Here is a 22,287-nt window from a genome sequence, read left to right on the forward strand (position 1 = left end):
CTCTATTGCTGTTACCACTAGCACCTCTCCGGTGGGGAGTGAGTTCTAATACACCCTGTATTGTTTTCATTTATTTCCACTATCGTGTTCAATAGACTAGTTTTTGACCTTTTTTCTGAATTTTTGTTAAATTTTTCGTATTTAATTTACCAATTTTGCTAGAATCTGGTGGTTTTGTTCCACAGAAAAAATCTCTCATTCAAAAAAAAAACAAAAAAGCGAAAATTCCGAATACTAATAAACTGCTAGCCAAATAATATCAATTTTTTAAGTAAAATATGGAAAATGCTAGGTAAAATAATCTAGATTCTAAGTGATAATATATTTTTAATAAGATTTGCTAATAATTCATAATAGTACTCCTTATAAAAAGCTATAATTTCTTGGGTATTAAACACCCACTTGCTAAGTTAGATATCTGACATCTGTTATGCTAGACATGAACTAAACACAATTTTTGACGTGAAAATCCTATTAAAAACCTTCTCTCTAAAAAAACTAAAGTTTTTTTCAAAGACAGAATGGATAAATTGCCTATTTAGTACGGGGAATTTAAAAAAGTAGTATTCCCTCTAATAATCAAAAAGATTTGCATTGCTACATTTTTTTCTTAAATACTATAAATTATCTTCAGTTGTGCTTACTGTTTTTACATAGCGTTTATAATTTTTACCTAGCATTTATGATTTTTTACTCTCGTTTTTACCTAACAATATTTTCTCCTAACATTTAATTTTTTGTCCAAAAATTACTGGTAGATGTTAAGTAGACAAATCCATGAATTTTTTTTCACAAGAAAAAGCCCACAGGAAAAATGCCCGCACAGAAAAAAGCTCACACCGAAAAAAACTCACACGGAAAAAATCCTTATAGAAAAAATCTCATAAAAACCCCACAGAAATAAACCCACAAAGAAGAAAGCCCACCTAGAAAAAAGATTGAAGAAGAAGTAAATGCGGAGCCAAGTGAAGAAAACGTCTCGGAATGCGAAACGATCGATTGTGAAATGGTGGAAGCAATAAGTGATGAACAAAATGAAAACGACGGTCAAAATAATAATAGTGTAAGCGATGAATGTGATGATGTACCTGAGGAAGATAAGAAATAAATAAGTGTGCTATAAATACTATCTTTATTGTTTTTTATTTTTCTTGTTTTTGCTTTCGCTGTCGCTATCGTGTTCAATAGACTAATTTTTGACCTTATTTCTGAATATTTTGTTAAATTTTTCGTATTTAATTTACCACTTTTGCTAGAATCTGGTGGTTTTGTTCCACAGAAAAAATCTCTCATTCAAAAAAAAAAACAAAAAAGCGAAAATTCCGAATACTAATAAACTGCTAGCCAAATAATATCAATTTTTTAAGTAAAATATGGAAAATGATAGGTAAAATAATCTAGATTCTAAGTGATAATATATTTTTAATAAGATTTGCTAATAATTCATAATAGTACTCCTTATAAAAAGCTATAATTTCTTGGGTATTTAACACCCACTTGCTAAGTTAGATATCTGACATCTGTTATGCTAGACATGAACTACACAATTTTTGACGTGAAAATCAGATTAAAAACCTTCTCTCTAAAAAAACTAAAGTTTTTTTCAAAGACAGAATGGATAAATTGCGTATTTAGTACGGGGAATTTAAAAAAGTAGTATTCCCTCTAATAATCAAAAAGATTTGCATTGCTTCATTTTTTTCTTAAATACTATAAATTATCTTCAGTTGTGCTTACTGTTTTTACATAGCGTTTATAATTTTTACCTAGCATTTATGATTTTTTACTCTCGTTTTTACCTAACAATATTTTCTCCTAACATTTAATTTTTTGTTCAAAAATTACTGGTAAATGTTAAGTAGACAAATCCATGAATTTTTTTTCACAAGAAAAAGCCCACAGGAAAAATGCCCACACAGAAAAACGCTCAAACCGAAAAAACTCACACGGAAAAAATCCATATAGAAAAAACGCTCTGAGACAAAAATCTCACAAAAACCCACACAGAAATAAACCCACAAAGAAGAAAGCCCACCTAGAAAAAAGATTGAAGAAGAAGTAAATGCGGAGCCAAGTGAAGAAACCGTCTCGGAATGCGAAACGATCGATTGTGAAATGGTGGAAGCAATAAGTGATGAACAAAATGAAAATAATGACGAGCAGAATGAAAATGACGGTCAAAATAATAATAGTGTAAGCGATGAGTGTGATGATGTACCTGAGGAAGATAAGAAATAAATAAGTGTGCTATAAATAATATCTTTATTGTTTTTTATTTTTCTTGTTTTTGCTTTCGCTATCGCTGAACAATTTCTGACTAAGTACCCTGTACTTTAGCCTCACATTATTCTTAAACTTATGGGGGATAATCATCATCATAAGAATAAAAGACCTACATTTTTTTGCATTTTTGCCATCTCTATTGCTGTTACCACTAGCACCTCTCCGGTGGGGAATGAGTTCTAATACACCCTGTATTGTTTCCATTTATTTCCACTATCGTGTTCAATAGACTAATTTTTGACCTTTTTTCTGAATATTTTGTTAAATTTTTCGTATTTAATTTACCAGTTTTGCTAGAATCTGGTGGTTTTGTTCCATAGACGTGAATTTAAAAAAAAATCTCTCATTCAAAAAAAAAAACGAAAATTCCGAATACTAATAAAATGCTAGCTAAATAATATTCATTTTTTAGGTAAAATATGGTAAATGCTAGGTAAAATAATCTGGATTCTAAGTGACAATATATTTTTAATAAGATTTGCTAAGAATTAATAATAGTACTCCTTATAAAAAGCTATAACTTCTTGGGTATTAAACACCCACTTGCTAAGTTAGATATCTGACATCTGTTATGCTAGACATGAACTAAACACAATTTTTGACGTGAAAATCCGATTAAAAACCTTCTCTCTAAAAAAACTAAAGTTTTTTTCAAAGACAGAATGGATAAATTGCGTATTTAGTACGGGGAATTTAAAAAAGTAGTATTCCCTCTAATAATCAAAAAGATTTGCATTGCTTCATTTTTTCTTAAATACTATAAATTATCTTCAGTTGTGCTTACTGTTTTGACATAGTGTTTATAATTTTTACCTAGCATTTATGATTTTTAACTCTCGTTTTTACCTAACAATATTTTCTCGTAACATTTAATTTTTTGTTCAAAAATTACTGGTAGATGTTAAATAGACAAATCCATGATTTTTTTTTCACAAGAAAAAGCCCACAGGAAAAATGCCCACACAGAAAAAAGCTCACACCAAAAAAAACTCACTCGGAAAAAATCCTTATAGAAAAAATCTCATAAAAACCCACACAGAAATAAACCCACAAAGAAAAAAGCCCACCTAGAAAAAAGATTGATGAAGAAGTAAATGCGGAGCCAAGTGAAAAGAAACCGTCTCGGAATGCGAAACGATCGATTGTGAAATGGTGGAGGCAATAAGTGATGAACAAACTGAAAATAATGACGAACAAAATGAAAACGACGGTCAAAATAATAATAGTGTAAGCGATGAATGTGATGATGTACCTGAGGAAGATAAGAAATAAACAAGTGTGCTATAAATACTATCTTTATTGTTTTTTATTTTTCTTGTTTTTGCTTTCGCTATCGCTGAACAATTTCTGACTAAGTACCCTGTACTTTAGCCTCACATTATTCTTAAACTTATCGGGGATAATCATCATCATGGTCGTGATGTTTCCAACTGATAAGGTTAAAAACAATTTTGATAAGGCACTAACGTGCCAGGTGGCACCGCTTACGTAACTTAAATTATACAGCGAGTAAGCTAAATAGAGTTGGTAGAAGTACACAACGAACAAAAACGGGAACAGGAAGCTAAGTCCCCGCCACATCCAGTGGTGGAACCCTTCAATCGTAATGTCCATATTGTCCCTCACGCCCAGGGCTTTAAGTCGGTAGAGCACTCCCTGTTGGTACCGAAACTGCAAGTACTGCACCACACTGATGTACGCATTGAAAAACATAAACTGCGTCCTGAACTGGTTCCAAGTGTCGCTTTCGGGCCAAATTAGGAGAATTGCCGCCGTTATGGCCGAGATGTAGTGATGCACCATCCACCAGCCCTTGATTTTGGAACCGTTGACCCTCAGAATACTCTCTCTGATAGTGAGAGTGGAATAGTACCACACCAGTATAAACAAATACAGACGCTCCAATCTCCGGCTTATAAAAAGCAAATTGACGACCGAAAACACGAACGCCAACGCACTCACAATCAGCTTGAACTTCTCATACTCGCTCTTGTACTTGAGCTTGTCCTCTTTATTCAGAATCGAGACATTGACGTTGCCCAAAATCACTTTCAAGTACCTTCCATTTTCCTTGGGCAGTGTTTGCTGGATGTCTTGAAGTTGCGCCTCACGTTTAAGAATCTCCTCCTTGAGTTCTTCGTATCGGTCGTCTTTCGAGCGTTTGATGGTGTTGTTGATGATGGCGATGCGGTATTTTTGATGCTGGATCTGTTTCTGGCACTCTTTTTGGTACTTGTTGAGCTCGTCGAGTTTCTCTTGATATGTTTTATTAACGGCTTCGAGTTTTTTAAAGTCTTGACTTAATTCGCGCCAATCGTCAAACACTTGCTCGGCCATCGTCACACTTGGAGCACTCACATTGGATTTATGATCGGTTTATTAAAAAAACGGACGTGAACGATTACAGACAAGGGGGGAGAGAGATTTGTACTTTGTATTATCTTTGCTCCATGAACCGAGTGTTTACCTTGATAATGACCAGGTATAACAAACTGGCCTCGGCACTTAAAAACATTTAATCAAAAAAATAATTGAATTAGTGTCCCTCGTGTAGCTTCCAGAAAATGAATCAATTATTTTGATTAATTGCAAACGCGGCTACTCCACTGACACCATTCGGCAGAAATATTTACGCAAATGAACGTATTCGCCCGAAATTAGACCAAAATCCGTGCCAATTTCAAAAATATTCGGTTAACAACCTCCTTTACATCAAAACCCGACTGCAATTACGTGTTCAAGGCGAGCAACAATCATCCAATTTTACTATTTACATAATCGACTAGAATAGCCCAATTTTTTCTTACCTTGCAACTGGTAAATAGTGGCTTGATACTCTGCAAGTTTCTCATCGATGTAGTCCTGGGATTGGTTGGCGATGATTTCGGCCGTCGAGGGTCCGCTTTCTTCTTCGTCGGGGTCATAATTTTGGGGTAGAGGTGGGGTTTCTAGGGGTCCACCGACGTATTCAAACTCGCGGGATGGGGGACCAAAGTCCGGGGAAAACGTATGGGGGCGAAAGTATTCTGGGGTGGGAGAGTAGGGGTGGATGCCTCGGAAATATTCAGGGGAAGCACCGCGAGGGGCTGGAGAAGGCTGGAAAAAATAAATAAAGGTCGTGGTTATTTACAGAAGAAGTGTATTCTATGTATATAACTATACCTTAAACGTAGATAAATTTACAATTTTACATAATGCAGTGCATGTGGCGTAGCTCAACAACTAGTGTTTAATTGTTTTAAAATTAATTTTAAAAAGTGTTGATAGGCAATTTCTCGAGACCCATGAGGCTTGAATGAAAACTGATAATAACAATACGTTTGAGAAAACTTGTGGAAAATATTGTTTTCATTTATTTCCACTATCGTGTTCAATAGACTAATTTTTGACCTTTTTTCTGAATATTTTGTTAAATTTTTCGTATTTAATTTACCAGTTTTGCTAGAATCTGGTGGTTTTGTTCCACAGACGTGAATTTAAAAAAAATCTCTCATTCAAAAAAAAAAACAAAAAAGCGAAAATTCCGAATACTAATTAACTGCTAGCTAAATAATATTCATTTTCTAAGTAAAATATGGTAAATGCTAGGTAAAATAATCTAGATGCTAAGTGATAATATATTTTTAATAAGATTTGCTAAGAATTAATAATAGTACTCCTTATAAAAAGCTATAACTTCTTGGGTATTAAACACCCACTTGCTAAGTTAGATATCTGACATCTGTTATGCTAGACATGAACTAAACACAATTTTTGACGTGAAAATTCGATTAAAAACCTTCTCTCTAAAAAAACTAAAGTTTTTTTCAAAGACAGAATGGATAAATTGCGTATTTAGTACGAGGAATTTAAAAAAGTCGTATTCCCTCTAATAATCAAAAAGATTCGCATTGGTACATTTTTTTCTTAAATACTGTAAATTATCTTTAGTTGTGCTTACTGTTTTCACATAGCGTTTATAATTTTTACCTAGCATTTATGATTTTTTACTCTCGTTTTTACCTAACAATATTTTTTTCCTAACATTTAGTTTTTTGTCCAAAAATTACTGGTAGATGTTAAGTAAACAAATCCATGAATTTTTTCACAAGAAAAGCCCACAGGAAAATGCCCACACCGAAAAAAACTCACACGGAAAAAATCCATACAGAAATAAGTTCACGTAGAAAAAACCCACACAGAAATAAACCCACAAAGAAGAAAGCCCACCTAGAAAAAACTCACATGAAAAAAAGCTCAACCGTCAAAAAGACCACGGAAAAATGCTTGCAGCAAATTAACTCACAGAGAAATAACAATCTCTGCTGTCGTGGATGAATTCATAATCGATAACTTGATAACTAAACAAAGTTTAATAACATAACGTAAATAAATAGAAAGTATGGATCATAAAACTATATCTGACGATTTTTTTATCGTTGGTGAAGCCGAATGTAAGTAATGTTAATGTATAAGATTTTGTGTGTCTCCGAGCCGCCGTCCCCAGCTTTATAATGTTAGGTAAATAACACCCTATTTACTTAAAGATTACCTAAATATCCCAGAAACTATACAACATATTTACCAAAAATAAAAATGAACTACTTAGTTGAAAGTCTGAACTTCTGTATTTTTATTAATTCTTATCACTTGTCACTTCCGAATCGCCACCCCGATCTATTAAATATTTAGAAAATTTTTGATTTGGTGCAAAAAATTTTTGGGCAATGTCAACTCAATTTTATTTATAAGATGGGAATCAATGGGTACGGCGCTTCAAACAGGGTAAAAAAATTAAAATGTAGACTAGATTAGGTTTATTTAAATAAACCATCCCCAGAAACAGGTGATAAAAAGTTAAGAAGTTACCTACATTATAAATTGAAAATTAATTACATTTTAAAATCTCAAAACTGGCTTAAAAGTTAAAAGAATAGCAGACTAACGGTAATGCTACCCACATCTAATCTTGGTAAATTATTTCTCTGTGGGATTTTTGTATGTGTGCTTTTTGGTAAGTGGGTATTTTTCTGTGTGAGCTTTTTTCCACATGAGTTTTTATCTGAGTGGGCTTTTTTCCATGTGGATTTTTTAATGTAAGCTTCTTTAGTTCTGAGCTTTTTTCTTTGTAACCGTTATTGTGTGTGGGTTTTTTGTTTACTTGACTATTAAAGAAGACTAGCAATTGTTTTAGAAAGTAAGTATTTTCTAGGAGAAACGATATTTTGCTGTGAGGTATGCTAGTAGTGGAAAATTGTAAGACTTACAAGCATTGGAGGCGTGTAAAACAAAATTTGTTCCATCGGGCTAAACAATCTAAATATTATAAACATTAATGACACGATCATTCCATTAGAAGAGAAGACTATGTAAAGTTTTTTCGCTTACAAGAAGAAAATGTTGAGTGGATGTTGTCGGAACACTCAAAAATCACTCAAAAATTTGAATGAAAAAACAGAAATGGTGGTGCCACAAAGATTGTAAAATTGCATTGATTTAAATTAGCAATAAACGATCCTGGAAGTTTAAGTTTTGCCTGCTTTGAATTTTTAGTTTTTTTTGTTGTTGTCGTTTTGTTTTGTTGTTGTTGTTTTATTGTCAGCGTTTGCAAAGTTTGAAAAATTAGAGTTCCTAGAAAAAATAATTGACTTTTTTTCATTTTTTCTAAGCTTAAGTATATGGACGGGGACAAATTTACAAAAAGTACAATATTAGGACAAGTAGAATGAACCTAAAATAATATTAATAACATTAATAAAATTAATATTGGGCTAAATGCTCGAGACGGTTACGACGTCATAATTTCAAATTTAAATTGAAATAACTTTCAATAAACACAGAGAAACTGTTTTCACTATTGTAATAAGCGTTTTCAGTACTACCATTTAAGACAAAGTTGGTTGTTAAGTTGCCAATTCCTTTAAGATCTGTACACTTTCTTAACCTAACCTTATGCCAATTCATATAAATTCGACTTTATTTTTTATGTAACCCCCTGATCTAAACGCCAAACGCTTATAAGTAATTGCTCATGAAACAACCAACAATTACTGGCATCAAAGGACCTAGACTATCACCCATTTTGTCAGTTATTTATCCACAATAATAATGTTCGGACAAATAGCAAATGTTATATTATTCGTCCGCACAGACATGTGCGGACGGATAACACACAGTTATATCCATCCTCACAGATGTGCGGACGGCTAACCACGGCTAGAGTTACCACGGCCATAAATAAAATGACAGATTGTCAAATCCAAGCTTTTTTGTTTTTAGTTTTAATAATTTTGGGGAACGCAGAAGATTGTACGCTTTATTTCCACTCAAGTGTTTACTCAAACGTATTTTGCAGTGGATGAAGGAAACGGTAACAGAAACAAGTTCAATGTGGTTCTATTTTTGGCCAAAACTAATACCTGTGAGACTTACAGTCAAGACAGTGGAATTCGATTTTTACAATTTGTTGAAACTAAACGAGTGAAAGTATTATTTTTTTTATTTTATATAGGTTTCTCAAAGTTATTTTAAGCACTGTGCCACCGGTATCACCGAAGTCCAGCCAGTGGAGAGCTGCACTTCGCAGGGAAATGACTGTGAAGAGTTGCTCAAAACGGGAATTTATTCCTTGATTAGTTTTTGCCGAAACACCATGGGCATGACCACGGCAGTGGCGTCGGTCGATAATGACACCTTCAGTGATGGTCTCAGATTCAGAAAATCAACTTCAGAGGATTTGGAAATACGATTTCACCACCCTAGAAATATCCGAAGTCGCCTTGGTGGTTCCCCAAACCAAAAAAACCGACCGGAATCACACTTAATCACCCAACCGGAACATACAGAGGTGTTCAAAATCCGATCGAAACGAGAGTTTCACATCGATAATAATAACAATCAAGGGATGACACCGGTGGATGAAAACGACCCAAACTTTGACATTTTTGGGATTATGGCCAATATTAAATTAACTTTCTTTGGAAAGCTATTCGATCAAGACACACCCGCTAACAAAAAACCGATCGCACAGCTGCAGAATAATGTCATGAACCAAATAGGAAAAGTCACCGAAAATTCCCTCTTTGATTTGGTCAAAGAAACACTGAACAACGTCCAGGACTGTCGAAATGGGTTCCTCATGATTGTGATAGGAGGTTGCTTGAAGGACGTTTCAGATATTTATTCGCCTTTAATGCAAAGTGTGAAACACATTGTCGAGAACACTGACCCACAAAACACTCTTATTGTCCTGACTGGACAATGTCCAGGCGGTGAAAATAATAACCAACAGTTCACGATTCCTGTTTATACCAGAGGTCCTCCGAAATGTAGCGGAATCGCGGTTGCGGAACAACTTTATGACGTGCCCTACGCTATAAAAAATATGTTAACCGAGAATTACGGAGGTAAGAATAACACTATTTATTGTATTTCTGGAAATATGGGCTTTTAATAGCGTCGTAAAGATTTAACGAGACTTGTGAGGGATTCATTGTTTGATGTCTTAAAGCTTCAAGGTTTGCAAAATTATTTATTATGACTGCATACACTTACACGTACTTATGGCTTCAGTTTTGATTTGGTTCTGAGTTTCGTTGTTTAAAATATTGAAATTGTTCTCTCCCGCAATTTTTACCTTGACTCATATCTTGTTCTTTCCTGTTTCATTGTTATTTGTGTATTCTTACGAATTAATTTGAGAAGTAATTGGCTAAGCGAATTTTGTTCGATCTATTACAGTAGCCTTAAGAATTGTTTTTTCAAAGTTTTGATTTATAAAAATGAAAATGAAATCGTTCAAAAATTGGGACATTGGATCGATGACAATGATAAAAATTCGTTTCTAAACTCTTTTGATTGACTATTCAAGGTGAGTCTACTAAAAGTACCTAGAAATTTTATTGTATCTTAAAAACGAATGTTAAGTGTTTTATATTTTTCTCGATGCATATGAATTTCTTTAAAATTTTTAGAGTTTAGAAATGCTGCAAAGAATATTTTTTCTTATGTCATTCTATAGGTTGATTGTGAAGATGACGCGTTCCTTTTAACACGAAACAGAACAGTTTTTGTTGATTACGCCAATAGTCCTTTGATTTTTTTTATCTGAACAGGGCCGGCTTCCGGAATTAAAAAAAAGAAGTTCTTGTATCTTCGTTATCACCAACATTTTACTAAGGTTTTCTAGGCTAAAACTCTTAAGAATAATGCATAATATCTCGTATTAAAACGAACAGCCTGTATAACAAGATTGTTTTATGCAAAAAATCGGTAGCTGAAAAAGTCGTTAATTATTATTAAAGATTATATTATTACTATTACAGGGTGTCTCAAAATTTTGCGAATTCTGAGTTCAGAGTACTGTAGGGAATCACTTTATTGGTCTAATTATACAAAAAATACAGGCTGTCCCACCGAAAAGGGCAACCCCTCGTAACTTTTTTATTTATTAATCAATTTCAACAAAATATAAATTACACATGTTTGGACCAAAGGTCCACATTTTGCAGTAACCATTTTTTTGAGGAGTTTACCATTTGTAAGATAAAAAAATAAAAATCATGAAAAAAGATGCAAAATCTCTAAGTTGCATATTATTAGAAGAAGCTATGTTACATTGCTGTGTTGGAAACTTTGTTTCAATAAAAGTAGTCCAGATTTCCTTAAATTCTTATTTAAAAATCTCAAAAAAATGAAAATTTTGTATGAAATATCATCGTCCTTGGAGCGGTGTTGTAAGATTGCTGTAAACAATTACCTGTAAGATTTTGACAACTTGTTGACAACTACTGTTGACAACTAATTTCAAAAAAATTATTAAATCAAGAAAAGCGATAAATCATTCTAGTCTACGGTGAATGTGGCAGAAATTTACGACTCACAAAGAAACATTGGTTTCAAGATCGTTCTTAGAATTGTAAAAAATAATGTTAAAACAATTTCTCAAAAAATTAGCTATACTTTAGCGTAAAAATTCTTGAATTTTTGTAATCTGCCGTTTAATTTTTAAGAAAAAGTACAAAAATTAAAGATTTTTTTACTTCAAAATAAAGTTATTTTTTCGAGAAATAGGTTTAGATTATTATTCTCCAGACTCATCTGCACAAAAAATAACAATAAACACTGAAATTTCTAGCCTACATTTAAAGAAAACCCAATACAAAGTGCACTTTGGGGAGAAGCCCTGTATCTTTATTTTATTTCTGTACAGACTGAACCAAAAGTAACGCACGAAATTCATATCGTTATTATAAGTCATTTTTCAAAAAAATCCTCGAACAGTTCGATTTTATTTTTTTATGCTACATTTTGACGTCATGACATTTCTGACGTCATTCTTTTTGGGTAATACTTGTAACATCATTTAATTTTTTAAATAACTTACAATTTTGATTAGTCCTTTAAATAGTATACATTTTTGTCTTTCTGGTGAGTATTAACATATTCAAAAAAATGATGAAAAAAAAAATCTAAAAAAGAAAAAAATAAACGAAAATAGCTTAAAGTTATTGAGAGTATTGTTACACAGAGAGATTTATCTTTTTGTTATTGCTTTATGTTATAATAGGTGATTGTTCTTTTGTTATTTTTTGGTGTTTACGTGCATATTAAATGTTTTCATACTAAATAAATAAAAAAAAAAATAAATAAAAAGAATTGCTGGTTATAAGTCAAGAACAAAAAATAAAGCTCATTTTATAATTGATTGTCAATATTTTTTTACTAATGATATTTTAAAAAAAATTGTAATTCCTTTTTTTAATTTTATATTCCTTTTTTATTTTTTTTATTACCACAAAGATAAACATGTATAGCATCAAAAACAGTAAACAAAAATGTCGGTTGTCATTTAAAAAAATTAACAACGACGTCACAATTCAAAAACGAATGACATCCTAAATGTCATTATGATAGTAAATATAGCTTAAAAAAATAAAATCGATCTCTTCATAACAAAGATATGAATTTTGTGCGTTACTTTTGGTTGAGTCTGTATTTAAATTACTAAAGTGATTCTCTATAACGCTCTGACCTCGGAATTCGTCCCCCTGTATATTAATATTTTAATATTCACTTAAAAAACTTCTGAAAAAAATTACATGCGTTAAGAAAGACATTAGATAATAAGTAGGTATTATTTTATTAGTGAACGCTGATTTCTGTGTAACTAGAATAGTTTTTATAATATAATAAAAAATACTTTTAAGTCACTCACCATGTACACTTTTTAATTATAATTTATAAGAAAAAAAAATGAAAACAATGTTAAATTAACGAAAATTACAGATAAGACTTAAATTCAAAATGCTTTCACTGCTTCAATACGAAAGAAAAGAAATAAATGTAGTGTATTTAAAAAAAATTTTGTATTTACAATTCACTTGAAAAATTTAACTTCTCAATAAGTTTGACTATTTTTACCAGTTTTTATAGATTTATGTGAATTATGTGATTATTTGATTATTGCTTTACAATCTGATGATAATAATTGACTTTAACAACGTCCACAACTACACGATGATTCAAAATTCTCGAACCATCTCTTGGATGGTGATAAAAGACAAAAATTGCTTGAGCTTTTTTTTATAAAATATGGCTCTTTATAATTAGATCTCTGGGTTAAGATTAAGATAACTTAAGGCGGTTCAGATCACGTATTCTTAAATTTAGTTAGCGTAAAAAGTAGATCTTCTAGCATTAAATAAATACCTGTTAAAAAATCATCAACAAATAATCAACAACATCGGAAAAAATAAAAAACAAGTTAAACAAATTGCACGGAAAGAATGCATTAATTTTTATGTCTTTTTAAAGGATATTAAACCGACACTTTTGAATTATCTTGTTCCATAAAACCTTAAAATGTTTCATTTCCAAATAAGATAGTCTGAGTATTGAAAGTTCTTATGTAATAATTATTATCAAAAGTTAGTGCAAACAAACCTAATAAACTATGCTATTTGTTTTAAACAACTCAAGTCTTAGTATCCAATGCCAAAAATTCACTAAGAAAATAATTGTGTTAGTACTTAATAACACGTTTACTAGACATAAAGAGGAAGGTCAAGCCTTAAAACATGAATAAACCATCATTAAAAATTTTCCTAAATCGACTTTGCTCTTAAATCTTGACGAGACAACCTAGAAACCTTGTCCCACTCTATCCATTTTCAGGCTCGTTCTTCCCAAGCGTCAAAAGCAAAAGAAGCAAACGCAACATTGACGAAAAACGAAACAGTGCGCCACCCACTCATCCCTTATTCCTGTTTCCCCTTTTCCTTGCACTTCTCACAATTGTATAAAAATAAACTCCCCCCAGCCACTCTTTATACTTACTGGATGCATGGGCATCCTGAACGGCCTCGGTCCCGGAGGCGGCGAGAATCCGGGGGGCACGGGCGACATCGCCGTGGGCCACCGCGGTCTCGGACACGGCATGTAAGGCAACCGATTGCCGAACATGTTCATTCCGGGGCTCCCCAGCCTCGGGGGCGGCGACTGGGTGTAGGGAGACGGCGGCCGGAAGTGATGCGGCGACCTGCCGCCGCCTCCGCGGCCCCCTTGCCCAGACATCGCGCACTTTCACAAACGATGATCGGTCATTGGATCTACGAAACACAGCGGTTTTTTCGACGGATAAATATCGAAGTTATCGCAGGTGCGATCGGGAGAATTGTCTTGTCCCTGAGGCCGTGTTGTGGAATTAAGGTCAGAGACGTCCTATTTTTAGGATTCGCCGAGTTTATTCATGCGAGTAGCAAATGGAGCAAAAATAGAGCGATTGTCGAGGCATGGGGTTGGGGGGAGGTTCGACCACTGGAGGTAAATATTTGGGAGTGAGTCAGGTTTGTTTTTTCGGGCTGGATATTAATAGGTGAGGCAATGGGTCGCAGGATTTAAGGCTGATGGATGGAAGTCGGACAGGTCTTTGTGGATTTACGACAAGTCGCTATTAAATTTATCTACTATCCGGAACGGCTGCGGAGGCGGCTCATAGAATTTGTCTAAAAATTGCGTTTTACGGGCCGGCTTAACATGTTTTTTTTAATTTCAGTTGAACTGTCATAGTTCTAGAAAATTCGGTTACTGAAACTCTATACAGACTGAACCAAAAATAACGCACGAAATTCATATATTCATTATTTACTTTTCAAAAAAATCCACGAACAGGTCAGGTCAGGTAATGACATTTCTGACGTAATGACATTTTTTTTAATGACAACTTACAGTTTTGATTAGTGTTCTAGATAAATAGTACACATTTTCATTTTTCTGGTAAGTATTAAAAAAATCAAAAATGTAGCAAAATAAATACAAAAAAAGAAGAAAATAAAATATAAAAGTTGATAGTAATTGAAAGTATTTCACAAAGAGCTTTATCTTTTTGTTCTTTCTTTATTTTGTAAGGGGTGATGTTTTTTGATTTTTGATAATTTGACAATTCAGGTCCTTTAAACTCTTAAAATTTGTATTCAAAATTGATAACAGCAGTTTCAGTTTATACAGCCATCATCAGATCTACAGAAAATTCACATCAACATTAGTTAATAACAATTTAATTCTTACATAAAAATGTGTTATCAAGTTAACTATACAAAACAAAATATAAAAAACAATTGCGGCTTATAAAATAAGTCAAAAATAAAGCCCATTGTGTTTAACTATCATTTTTTATTAAAATAATTTGTTTTATTTTTAATTTCATTTTTTAATTTTTTTCTTATTGCCAGAGATAAAGATATGTCCTATCTCTCATTTTTGTCTTTCTGGTAAGTATAAAAATGTTCAAAAAAAGAAGAAAATAAAAAAAATAAAAGTATTATAACACAAGAAGATTTACCTTTTTGCTCTTGCTTTATTTTAGGAGGGGTGATTGTTTTTCTGTTATTTTTTGTGTTTAGATGAGAGTACTAAATGTTTTCGTAATAAATATACAAAAAAAATTATAAAAAATAATTACTGCTTATAAAATAAATCATGAACAAGAGATAAAGTTTATTTTGCGTTTAACTGTATTTTTTTTTATTTTACTAAAGTTATATTTTTAATATTTCAGTTCATTTTTTTATTTTTTTTTCTTATTTTTTTTCTTAGTACTACCAAAAACAGTAAACAAAAATTTTGGTTGTCATTTAAAGAAATAAGAATGACGTCACAACTTAAAAACGAATGACATCATAAATATCATTATGGTAGTAAAATGTAGCATTTAAAAAAATGTTTGGGGATTTTGTGCGTTACTTTTGGTTCAGTGTGTATACAGGCTGTTCCATCAAAACCCATATTAAAAGTAGTGGGAATTCTAAATTTTAAATAGGAAACTACTGTTTGTACTGCGTTTTACTGCGAAGATTTTATCAGCGTTCCCTATACTTGAATTTAGTTGTTTTAGAATTATTTAGGGTTTTTTGAAAATCTTTAAATTTGCATCTTTAACTTTAAAATCGATAATTCCGTCGTTTTAAAAAAAAATTAAAATCCTTTTTAGCTTATTTAAAACAGAAGATTAAATCTTTTTTTGGTGCTATCAGATTTCTAAAAAATGTTAGCAAACCCAAAATCTTTAAGATTAAGTTTGCAGAACTTCAAACAACCATAACTCAAAATTTTCAAATGAAATGCTACAGTTTTTATTTTACCAAAAGGTAAAGAATTTAAATCTGCATCGATAACAACTTTCAAGGTATACGAACTTTTTGTTAACATTGAGAAATTCATTAGTCATAGGTTGTCATAGACACTAGAGAAAAAATATGAGAAATGTAAGTTTTTTAAACCAACATTCAATGAATTTATTTTATTTTGACAAGACGGATACTAAAATTTTGAACAGAATTAGTGGCTTGTTTTAACAGAAATGTTTCTTTGCAAAAATAGCTGTGGTTAGTAAAAAATTTACTACTATGTCAAAAAAAAAACTAACACACTAAGACAGATATAGACTTTATCTTATAGTTTTCCAAATAAAATTTCGAAATTTCAAAAAATTTTTAAAATGAAAGGTGCCAATCCAAAAATTTCAAAAAATCCTAAATATGTAGAACTTACGAATAGTGAAAGCCGATAAAAACTCGCTTAGATTAAATCCAAAAAAATAGTGAAAAACATAGTTTTCTATTTAAAATACGAAAGTTGATAACGACTTCCGGTATAACCGGAAGTGCCGCCATCTTGAAAATATTTTCATTTTCAGATAAATATCACTTTAAAAACTTCCAAAACTTCTAATGTGGAGTTTAGACGGAACAGCCTGTATACTTTGGGGGATTTTGTTGACTCGGTTATTTTGGAATGTTTTCAATTTTCCCACGTCTATGTGATCACATTTATCAACAATAATTTAAACGCCAAGTCACACAAACATAAAAATTGTGTCAAAAATTTAACACAAAAATTTATAAACGTCCAGGTGTAACTATACAGAATTTTTTTCTTACATCATGTCCCAAATCACACACTTGGACAGATTTAAATAGTTACTTTGCACATGTTTTTTTTTACTTTTGAACGTCATTTCCGGTCCTAGTCGAGGAAACAAAAAATGTGATTCCTTGTTAACATTTTAGAACAGTAAATAAGTCAAAAAATTGGAAATTGTACAATTAGTGCCCTTTATACTTGGCGAGACATTCGCCCACTCTATCGCAAAAATTATTTTCGAAGATGTAACCATATTTTTAACCGGCGTCCGTTATTTCTGTGACTTTAGCAAAATTATAAATAATCGTGATCGTCACCCGAGATGGCACACTCACCCCCCGATCGCACTTGAGAAATCGAGATTTACCGTAAAAAATCGCTGGCGTTTGAATTCGATGATCGCGGATGTGTCCCCTTGTGGGCAACACCAAAAACTGCAAAATCTAGACATCGACTAGCCAAAGCTGTACGTGTACGTTACCCCCTTCTTAAAACCGGCTTTAAATTTAGAATTGGCACCGCGACGCTTTCTGACGTCGTGAACACACGCAGACCGACGCTCTTTTCATTCTTATAATAACAGGCGATTTGGTGGCCCGTTATGATTGAAATGTCTGAGTTGGGCCAACGAAGTTGAACGATTTAAGGACCAAATTGAACGGCGGCGCGGCGCCCGTGCAACATCACTGCCCAATATAGAAGTGACAGGCACAAATTAGGAACTGATTCACTCACTTAAATAGACGAGTCTCGTTTTATAAAAAACGAAAGTACATTTCAATTTTTAACTACGAAATGCTGAGCTTTTACGGTTTAAACAAATACACATACAGTCAAAAGTTTTGCATCACCACAATTTGCGTGAGGAAAACGTCCGTTTAACCCGATCTGCTTGTTTTTCTCGATGAAAACTACATTGAAAACGGTCACCAAAAGAGATTATTGGTTATTTAAGGAAGGGAGTAATTAAAATATTTTTTGCGACGTTTCGATTTTTATTAAATCTTCATCAGGCTGCAATAATTAATTATACGTCTTATTTAAAGGAAAACAAGTATTAGCTGTTTCAAAACTATAAAAACGCCAAAGTCGCATTTTCTCTCAAAATTAGCTGTTATAAATTATTCACGCACTAATACCTTAGTAATTTATACTTTCAATGAGGGATTTGATCATTAATTACTATTTTACGATTTTTTCAATATTATTTAAAAAAAATAATTCGGAAAAATTCGACGTTGACGTTTTTATAGTTTTCAAACAGCTAACAAGATGAATAATTATTGCAGCCTTATGAAGATTTAATAATTATCGAAACGTCACGAAAAATTTAAATTTTAATTACTCCCTGCCCTTAGTAACAAATATTTCCTGGTCATAATTCTCAAGGGCATAAATGTCATCTCATAATTGAAGGCGGTTGTAATATGCTTTCAGAAGTCCTTAGAGCTCAAAAACGTATCACTAGAATTCACTCGGAGCCCGTTATTGCTGCTAGGGAAAATGACAAATATTCTGCAAGAACAAAATTGTTCTTTTTGGAAGCATATGGTGGCGTTTTTAGGTTTGTATTGATGCCAGAGGAAAAAAAACCGCTGTGTTAGTAATCATTTTTTGGTTTGATATGAGACATGCCAAACATACACTCTTGCATGAGATTTTTTTTAATTGTTTAAAAGGAAACAATGTTTGAAGTCCTATGTTTAATTCCTAATGATCATTTGAAACTCATAGTTATTTTATTTTCGATACAAACTAACCTAATATCCAAGAAATAAAATGATGCAAAACTTTTGAATTTATGTGTATGTATTGTAGCAACGTTTTCTTTGTACACAATTAAATTTTTATTATGATTACCCCAAACCGCAAGGATGCTTCTAGCTAATCATTCAGGCCAGCTTATTGTGTGATTTACTGCAGACAGGCTGTAGTCTTTCAGATGAATCGATCGGTATCGTAAATATTTTCGGGTCACCCTTGTCAAAACATCTTATTGTAAAAGTTACTTATCTTAAACACCATTATCTATTGTAAAACTTTATGTGGTACAAAGAAAACGTTGCTACAATAGGTAAATAATTATAATTAAACTACAAAGCAACTCAAGTTCGTAATTATACAATATTTAATTCTAAATCAAATTTTTTTTCCCGGTGCATCCACCAATTTAACATCATCATTATTTTATTTTCGATACGAATTAATCTAACATCCAAGAAATAAAGTGATGCAAAACTTTTAAATTATTGTACAGTTTGTACAAAACGTTTTTTGTTTATACCATACGTTATAATCTTTTTCACTTAGCAACGTGTTAATCTACCCAATAGGAAACTGAGTAAGGCCCAGTTTCGAGAGATATATTTTTGTAATTTGCCGCCATTTTGATGCTTTAATGGGCATCTTAAAGCACGCAACGTCATCAAGTGCGATGTCATAATAGTCATTATTTGACGGAACATTTTACGAAAATTTTTAGGTTGGCAAGAAGCAAATTCGGAACCGGATTTTTTTCTAATTTCACAAATTTTAGGAAGCATTTATGCAAGATTATCTCCGGTATCATCAGTACTCTTATTTTTTGACAAAATTTGGATAAAAGAAAAATTTTAAATCAATGTTTTTAAATCAATATAAAAAACCCGTTTCATAAGACCTTAAAAGCACTCATTCTTTCAAAAAATTCGTTTTTGAAATGAATTCTTGCTTTAAGACTGGTCTTATGAACTTGTTTTTTTAATATACTATTATCGAAGAGATAAATTTAAACCTCTGTTAAAACATAGCAACCCCAATTAGGTACGCACTAACTAACGGAGAGATAAAATTTAACTGAGGTTTAATTGTACTAGAAATTGGGCCTAAGAAGCTTATAATATAACGAAGTTTATAACGTTTGTGTATCAGATAAATTATAATTAAACTGAAAATAAGCAAATGAAGTTCGTAATTCTACAATACAGCGTGAATCAAAACTCACTTCCCAGAGAAAATGAGGCCGTAAAAAATTGAGTATCTGTAAATTTTGAAAAAAATTAGCCGTCTTGAACGTTGTTCGAGTAATAGGATTCTAAAAATCACCAATCCCAGAAGCTCAACCTCAGAAATGATCTTGAATTAAAGTAGGTTACCAGGCTTTAAAAATACGTAAATATTATGAACGTGACTACTACAGTCATATTGACAGAATCTGAATAACGTTTTGACAAAATTTATAATACAAGAACTTATTATTTCTAAAATGGTCTTAAGTACAACCAAAAATACCTATTCAAGCATTCACTAAATCTCTAATCTATTGCTCTCGGAGAGGCCCAACTTTAGGATGTCTTAACTCGATTACCAGTTGAGATACATTTTTTTTTCAAATAATTTCTTGTTTTGACTCGCCCTCTTACACCTTTTTCTCTGGGGAGCTAGTTCTGACACACGCTATATTTAATTCCAAATCAAAATTGTTTTCCCGGCGCATCCACCAATTTGACACCATCATGAAAATGTAAATAAAACACGATAAATTGTTTGTATCTTTATTGTAATTATTGTAAACGTACATAAGTGCTTATATGGATAAGTAAAGAAAATCCTAGGTTGGCGCAATGAAAATTTAGGAAGTCACTGAAACAAGAAAACATCAGATTAAAATCCCCCTAAAGGATTCACGTTTACACATGTTGATCTACTCAAATCAAGATTTTTAGTCCTGATTTGAAGAACGCACAGTTGTCACTGTTAATTTTACAATTAATATGGGTTACTCGTGGACGATAAATATTTTACAGCGTAACAACTACAAAAACTAACAAATTTCGTTAGTCACTTGGTGCTAGAATCTATTCGATTTTCAGGTGAAGAAGAATGTAAATCAGGCACCAATAAAAGTAATGGTTTATTGTGTATACCTAACTCGAATTTACCACCATACAAAGCAGATTTATTCACCTAAATGTCTATAAAAATTTCGACTCGACTAATGACTTTTTTTTTTCGTGTTGTGGAGACCGTGACCTCGACTTAGATCTTGAGTTATTTTGTTTACTATTCGATTCCCCTGAATCCCCCCAATCCGACAGATCATATTTCGATAAGTCTCCGTCGTCGTCATCCTCCTCCTCGTCCTCCTCCTGCTCCTCCTCTTCTTCCTCCTCAACCTTCTTCTCCACCTTATCTACACTATTTTTCATCTCCTTCACCTCCTCACTTTTCTTCTTTTTCCTCCTCCCGAACTCGTCATATTCGTCGTCAGACTCGTGCTCCTTATACTCGACCACCCCCCTGTCGTTATACCCCCCACCGAACCCCGTCCTCTCCTCCACCTCCCCAAACTTGGGGGCGTTACAAACGTTACACTGCTGCCTCCGCGCCCAATTCACGTTACCGCATTTGTTACACTGCCAATCGTCGGCACTAAACAACCCGCGACTTTTCTCTGCCGCCGCTTTACCGATCTCGTGCCCCAATTTGCGCTTTTTCGCCGACACCGGCCCCCGACTTTTGTAACAACGGTTACAGTTGTTACGGCGGGCGAAATTTACGTTACCGCAGTCCGGACACGTCCAGTCTCCCTCGTTCGACGCCGACGGGCTTTTCAGCGACGGCGGCGGGGGCGGTGTCACTTCGGCCTCTTCCATGGGGGCGATACTAGACTAGAAAAGGCGTAAAGAGTAGTGGCTAGAAGGAGCACTACTAGAGGGAACGGAGGAGCAAATGTTAACATCTGGCGGTACTGGTACTGCTTTTACCTTTACTGAACCTTTTTCCAGCGGTTATTCCAACAAATTTGTTGATAAAAAAGTAACGTCAAACCGAAGATGCACCGAAATGTCACTAGCACAGAGGGATTTTCGACGCCAAACGTTGCCCACACCAATCAGGACACGATCACCAAAACAACAATTGCCTTATTTCAACGCAACACTTACCGATTTCTGATTACAGTTATCACCAAAACCAATGACTTGTTTTGTTTAATTTTTTGCATTAACTATACGTTAAAAATGTGAAAAAATTGGGACAACTGATCATGCCCTGTACTTAGCAACTGTCAAATCTGTCAGTTTGTGTCAAGCGTTTGAAGAGCGTTTTAAATTTTAAAAACTCAAAAAAGTACACAAAATGTCGAAAGCACATCCTCCGGAATTGAAAAAGTGAGTCTTGTTTTGTCGTAGAACGTATTACTAGTTTTTTTGCAGATTTATGGACAAAAAATTGTGTTTGAAGTTGAATGGGGGCCGACAAGTCGTTGGTATTTTGCGCGGTTTCGACCCTTTTATGAATCTAGTGGTGGACGAGAGTGTGGAAGAGTGCCGGGATGGCAAGAAAAACAATATAGGGATGGTGGTACGTTTCTTTTGAATTAGTGTGGATTTGAAATTTGAGGTTATGTTTATTACAGGTGATCCGGGGAAACAGTATCGTCATGTTGGAGGCTCTAGATAGGATTTAGTTTGTAATTTTGGCTTAATCGATAATTATTTGTAATAAAAGCGTTCGATTCTGACCGAGTTTTCTTTTATTGGGCTTGGGGTAGGGTGGAAATAAGTGAATTAGGGTAATAGGAGGGAAAGCATTATCGTCGTCGCTTTTGTGCGTTCATTCACA

At 33.2% G+C, this 22,287-nt stretch overlaps 5 protein-coding genes across 10 annotated transcripts in view; 2 read left to right on the forward strand and 3 right to left on the reverse strand.

The window, feature by feature from the left end:
- Msp300 (Muscle-specific protein 300 kDa) overlaps nt 1–13,871 on the reverse strand; it is a 116,026-nt gene extending 102,155 nt beyond the window's left edge. For all 4 annotated transcript variants that reach the window (XM_015983524.2, XM_015983522.2, XM_064354980.1 and 1 more), the window contains exons 1-2: nt 13,600–13,871; nt 5,091–5,379 (exon numbers count right to left, since the gene is read on the reverse strand). In XM_015983524.2, the coding sequence (XP_015839010.2) occupies nt 5,091–5,379; nt 13,600–13,836 (526 nt within the window). In that variant the 5' untranslated portion in view covers nt 13,837–13,871. The remainder of the gene's footprint in view (nt 1–5,090; nt 5,380–13,599) is intronic.
- Nucleotides 3,566–4,676, reverse strand: LOC656471 (transmembrane protein 120 homolog). Its single transcript, XM_963000.5, has one exon. The coding sequence runs from the start codon at nt 4,618–4,620 to the stop codon at nt 3,580–3,582; it is 1,041 nt and encodes a 346-aa protein (XP_968093.2). The 5' UTR covers nt 4,621–4,676; the 3' UTR covers nt 3,566–3,579.
- On the forward strand, nt 8,434–13,585 carry LOC103314785 (uncharacterized). Its single transcript, XM_008201683.3, has 4 exons — nt 8,434–8,571; nt 8,618–8,748; nt 8,795–9,668; nt 13,438–13,585. The coding sequence occupies exons 1-4, from the start codon at nt 8,457–8,459 to the stop codon at nt 13,563–13,565; spliced, it is 1,248 nt and encodes a 415-aa protein (XP_008199905.3). The 5' UTR covers nt 8,434–8,456; the 3' UTR covers nt 13,566–13,585.
- A 6,331-nt stretch (nt 13,872–20,202) lies between the features above and the next one.
- On the reverse strand, nt 20,203–21,577 carry LOC656138 (uncharacterized protein). 3 transcript variants are annotated; one of them, XM_962687.4, is made up of 3 exons: nt 21,429–21,575; nt 20,629–21,372; nt 20,203–20,304 (listed from the first exon to the last, which is right to left on the reverse strand). In XM_962687.4, exon 2 carries the CDS (start codon nt 21,315–21,317, stop codon nt 20,637–20,639), a length of 681 nt encoding a protein of 226 aa, XP_967780.2. In that variant the 5' UTR covers nt 21,318–21,372; nt 21,429–21,575; the 3' UTR covers nt 20,203–20,304; nt 20,629–20,636. The 3 variants fall into 3 exon arrangements, with proteins under 3 accessions (XP_967780.2, XP_008199903.2, XP_008199904.2); XM_008201681.3 differs by having other exon boundaries at nt 20,203–21,369; nt 21,429–21,577; XM_008201682.3 differs by having other exon boundaries at nt 20,203–21,332; nt 21,429–21,573.
- A 96-nt stretch (nt 21,578–21,673) lies between these two features.
- Nucleotides 21,674–22,186, forward strand: SNRPG (Small nuclear ribonucleoprotein G). Its single transcript, XM_962612.4, has 3 exons — nt 21,674–21,833; nt 21,879–22,026; nt 22,082–22,186. The coding sequence occupies exons 1-3, from the start codon at nt 21,802–21,804 to the stop codon at nt 22,130–22,132; spliced, it is 231 nt and encodes a 76-aa protein (XP_967705.1). The 5' UTR covers nt 21,674–21,801; the 3' UTR covers nt 22,133–22,186.
- Nucleotides 22,187–22,287: the final 101 nt, after the last annotated feature.

The sequence above is a fragment of the Tribolium castaneum genome, chromosome 2 (assembly GCF_031307605.1).
Source record: "Tribolium castaneum strain GA2 chromosome 2, icTriCast1.1, whole genome shotgun sequence".
Taxonomy (NCBI): Eukaryota; Metazoa; Arthropoda; class Insecta; order Coleoptera; family Tenebrionidae; genus Tribolium; species Tribolium castaneum.

Coding starts and splice junctions, on each gene's coding strand:
- LOC656471 (XM_963000.5), bottom strand. CDS start 4,620: ATGGCCGAGCAAGTGTTTGACGATTGGCGCGAATTAAGTCAAGACTTT.
- LOC103314785 (XM_008201683.3), top strand. CDS start 8,457: ATGTGCGGACGGCTAACCACGGCTAGAGTTACCACGGCCATAAATAAA. Junction 8,749..8,794: donor TTGAAACTAAACGAGTGAAA/GTATTATTTTTT, acceptor AGTTATTTTAAG/CACTGTGCCACCGGTATCAC. Junction 9,669..13,437: donor GTTAACCGAGAATTACGGAG/GTAAGAATAACA, acceptor ATCCATTTTCAG/GCTCGTTCTTCCCAAGCGTC.
- LOC656138 (XM_008201681.3), bottom strand. CDS start 21,317: ATGGAAGAGGCCGAAGTGACACCGCCCCCGCCGCCGTCGCTGAAAAGC.
- SNRPG (XM_962612.4), top strand. CDS start 21,802: ATGTCGAAAGCACATCCTCCGGAATTGAAAAA. Junction 21,834..21,878: donor CATCCTCCGGAATTGAAAAA/GTGAGTCTTGTT, acceptor GTTTTTTTGCAG/ATTTATGGACAAAAAATTGT. Junction 22,027..22,081: donor AAAACAATATAGGGATGGTG/GTACGTTTCTTT, acceptor TGTTTATTACAG/GTGATCCGGGGAAACAGTAT.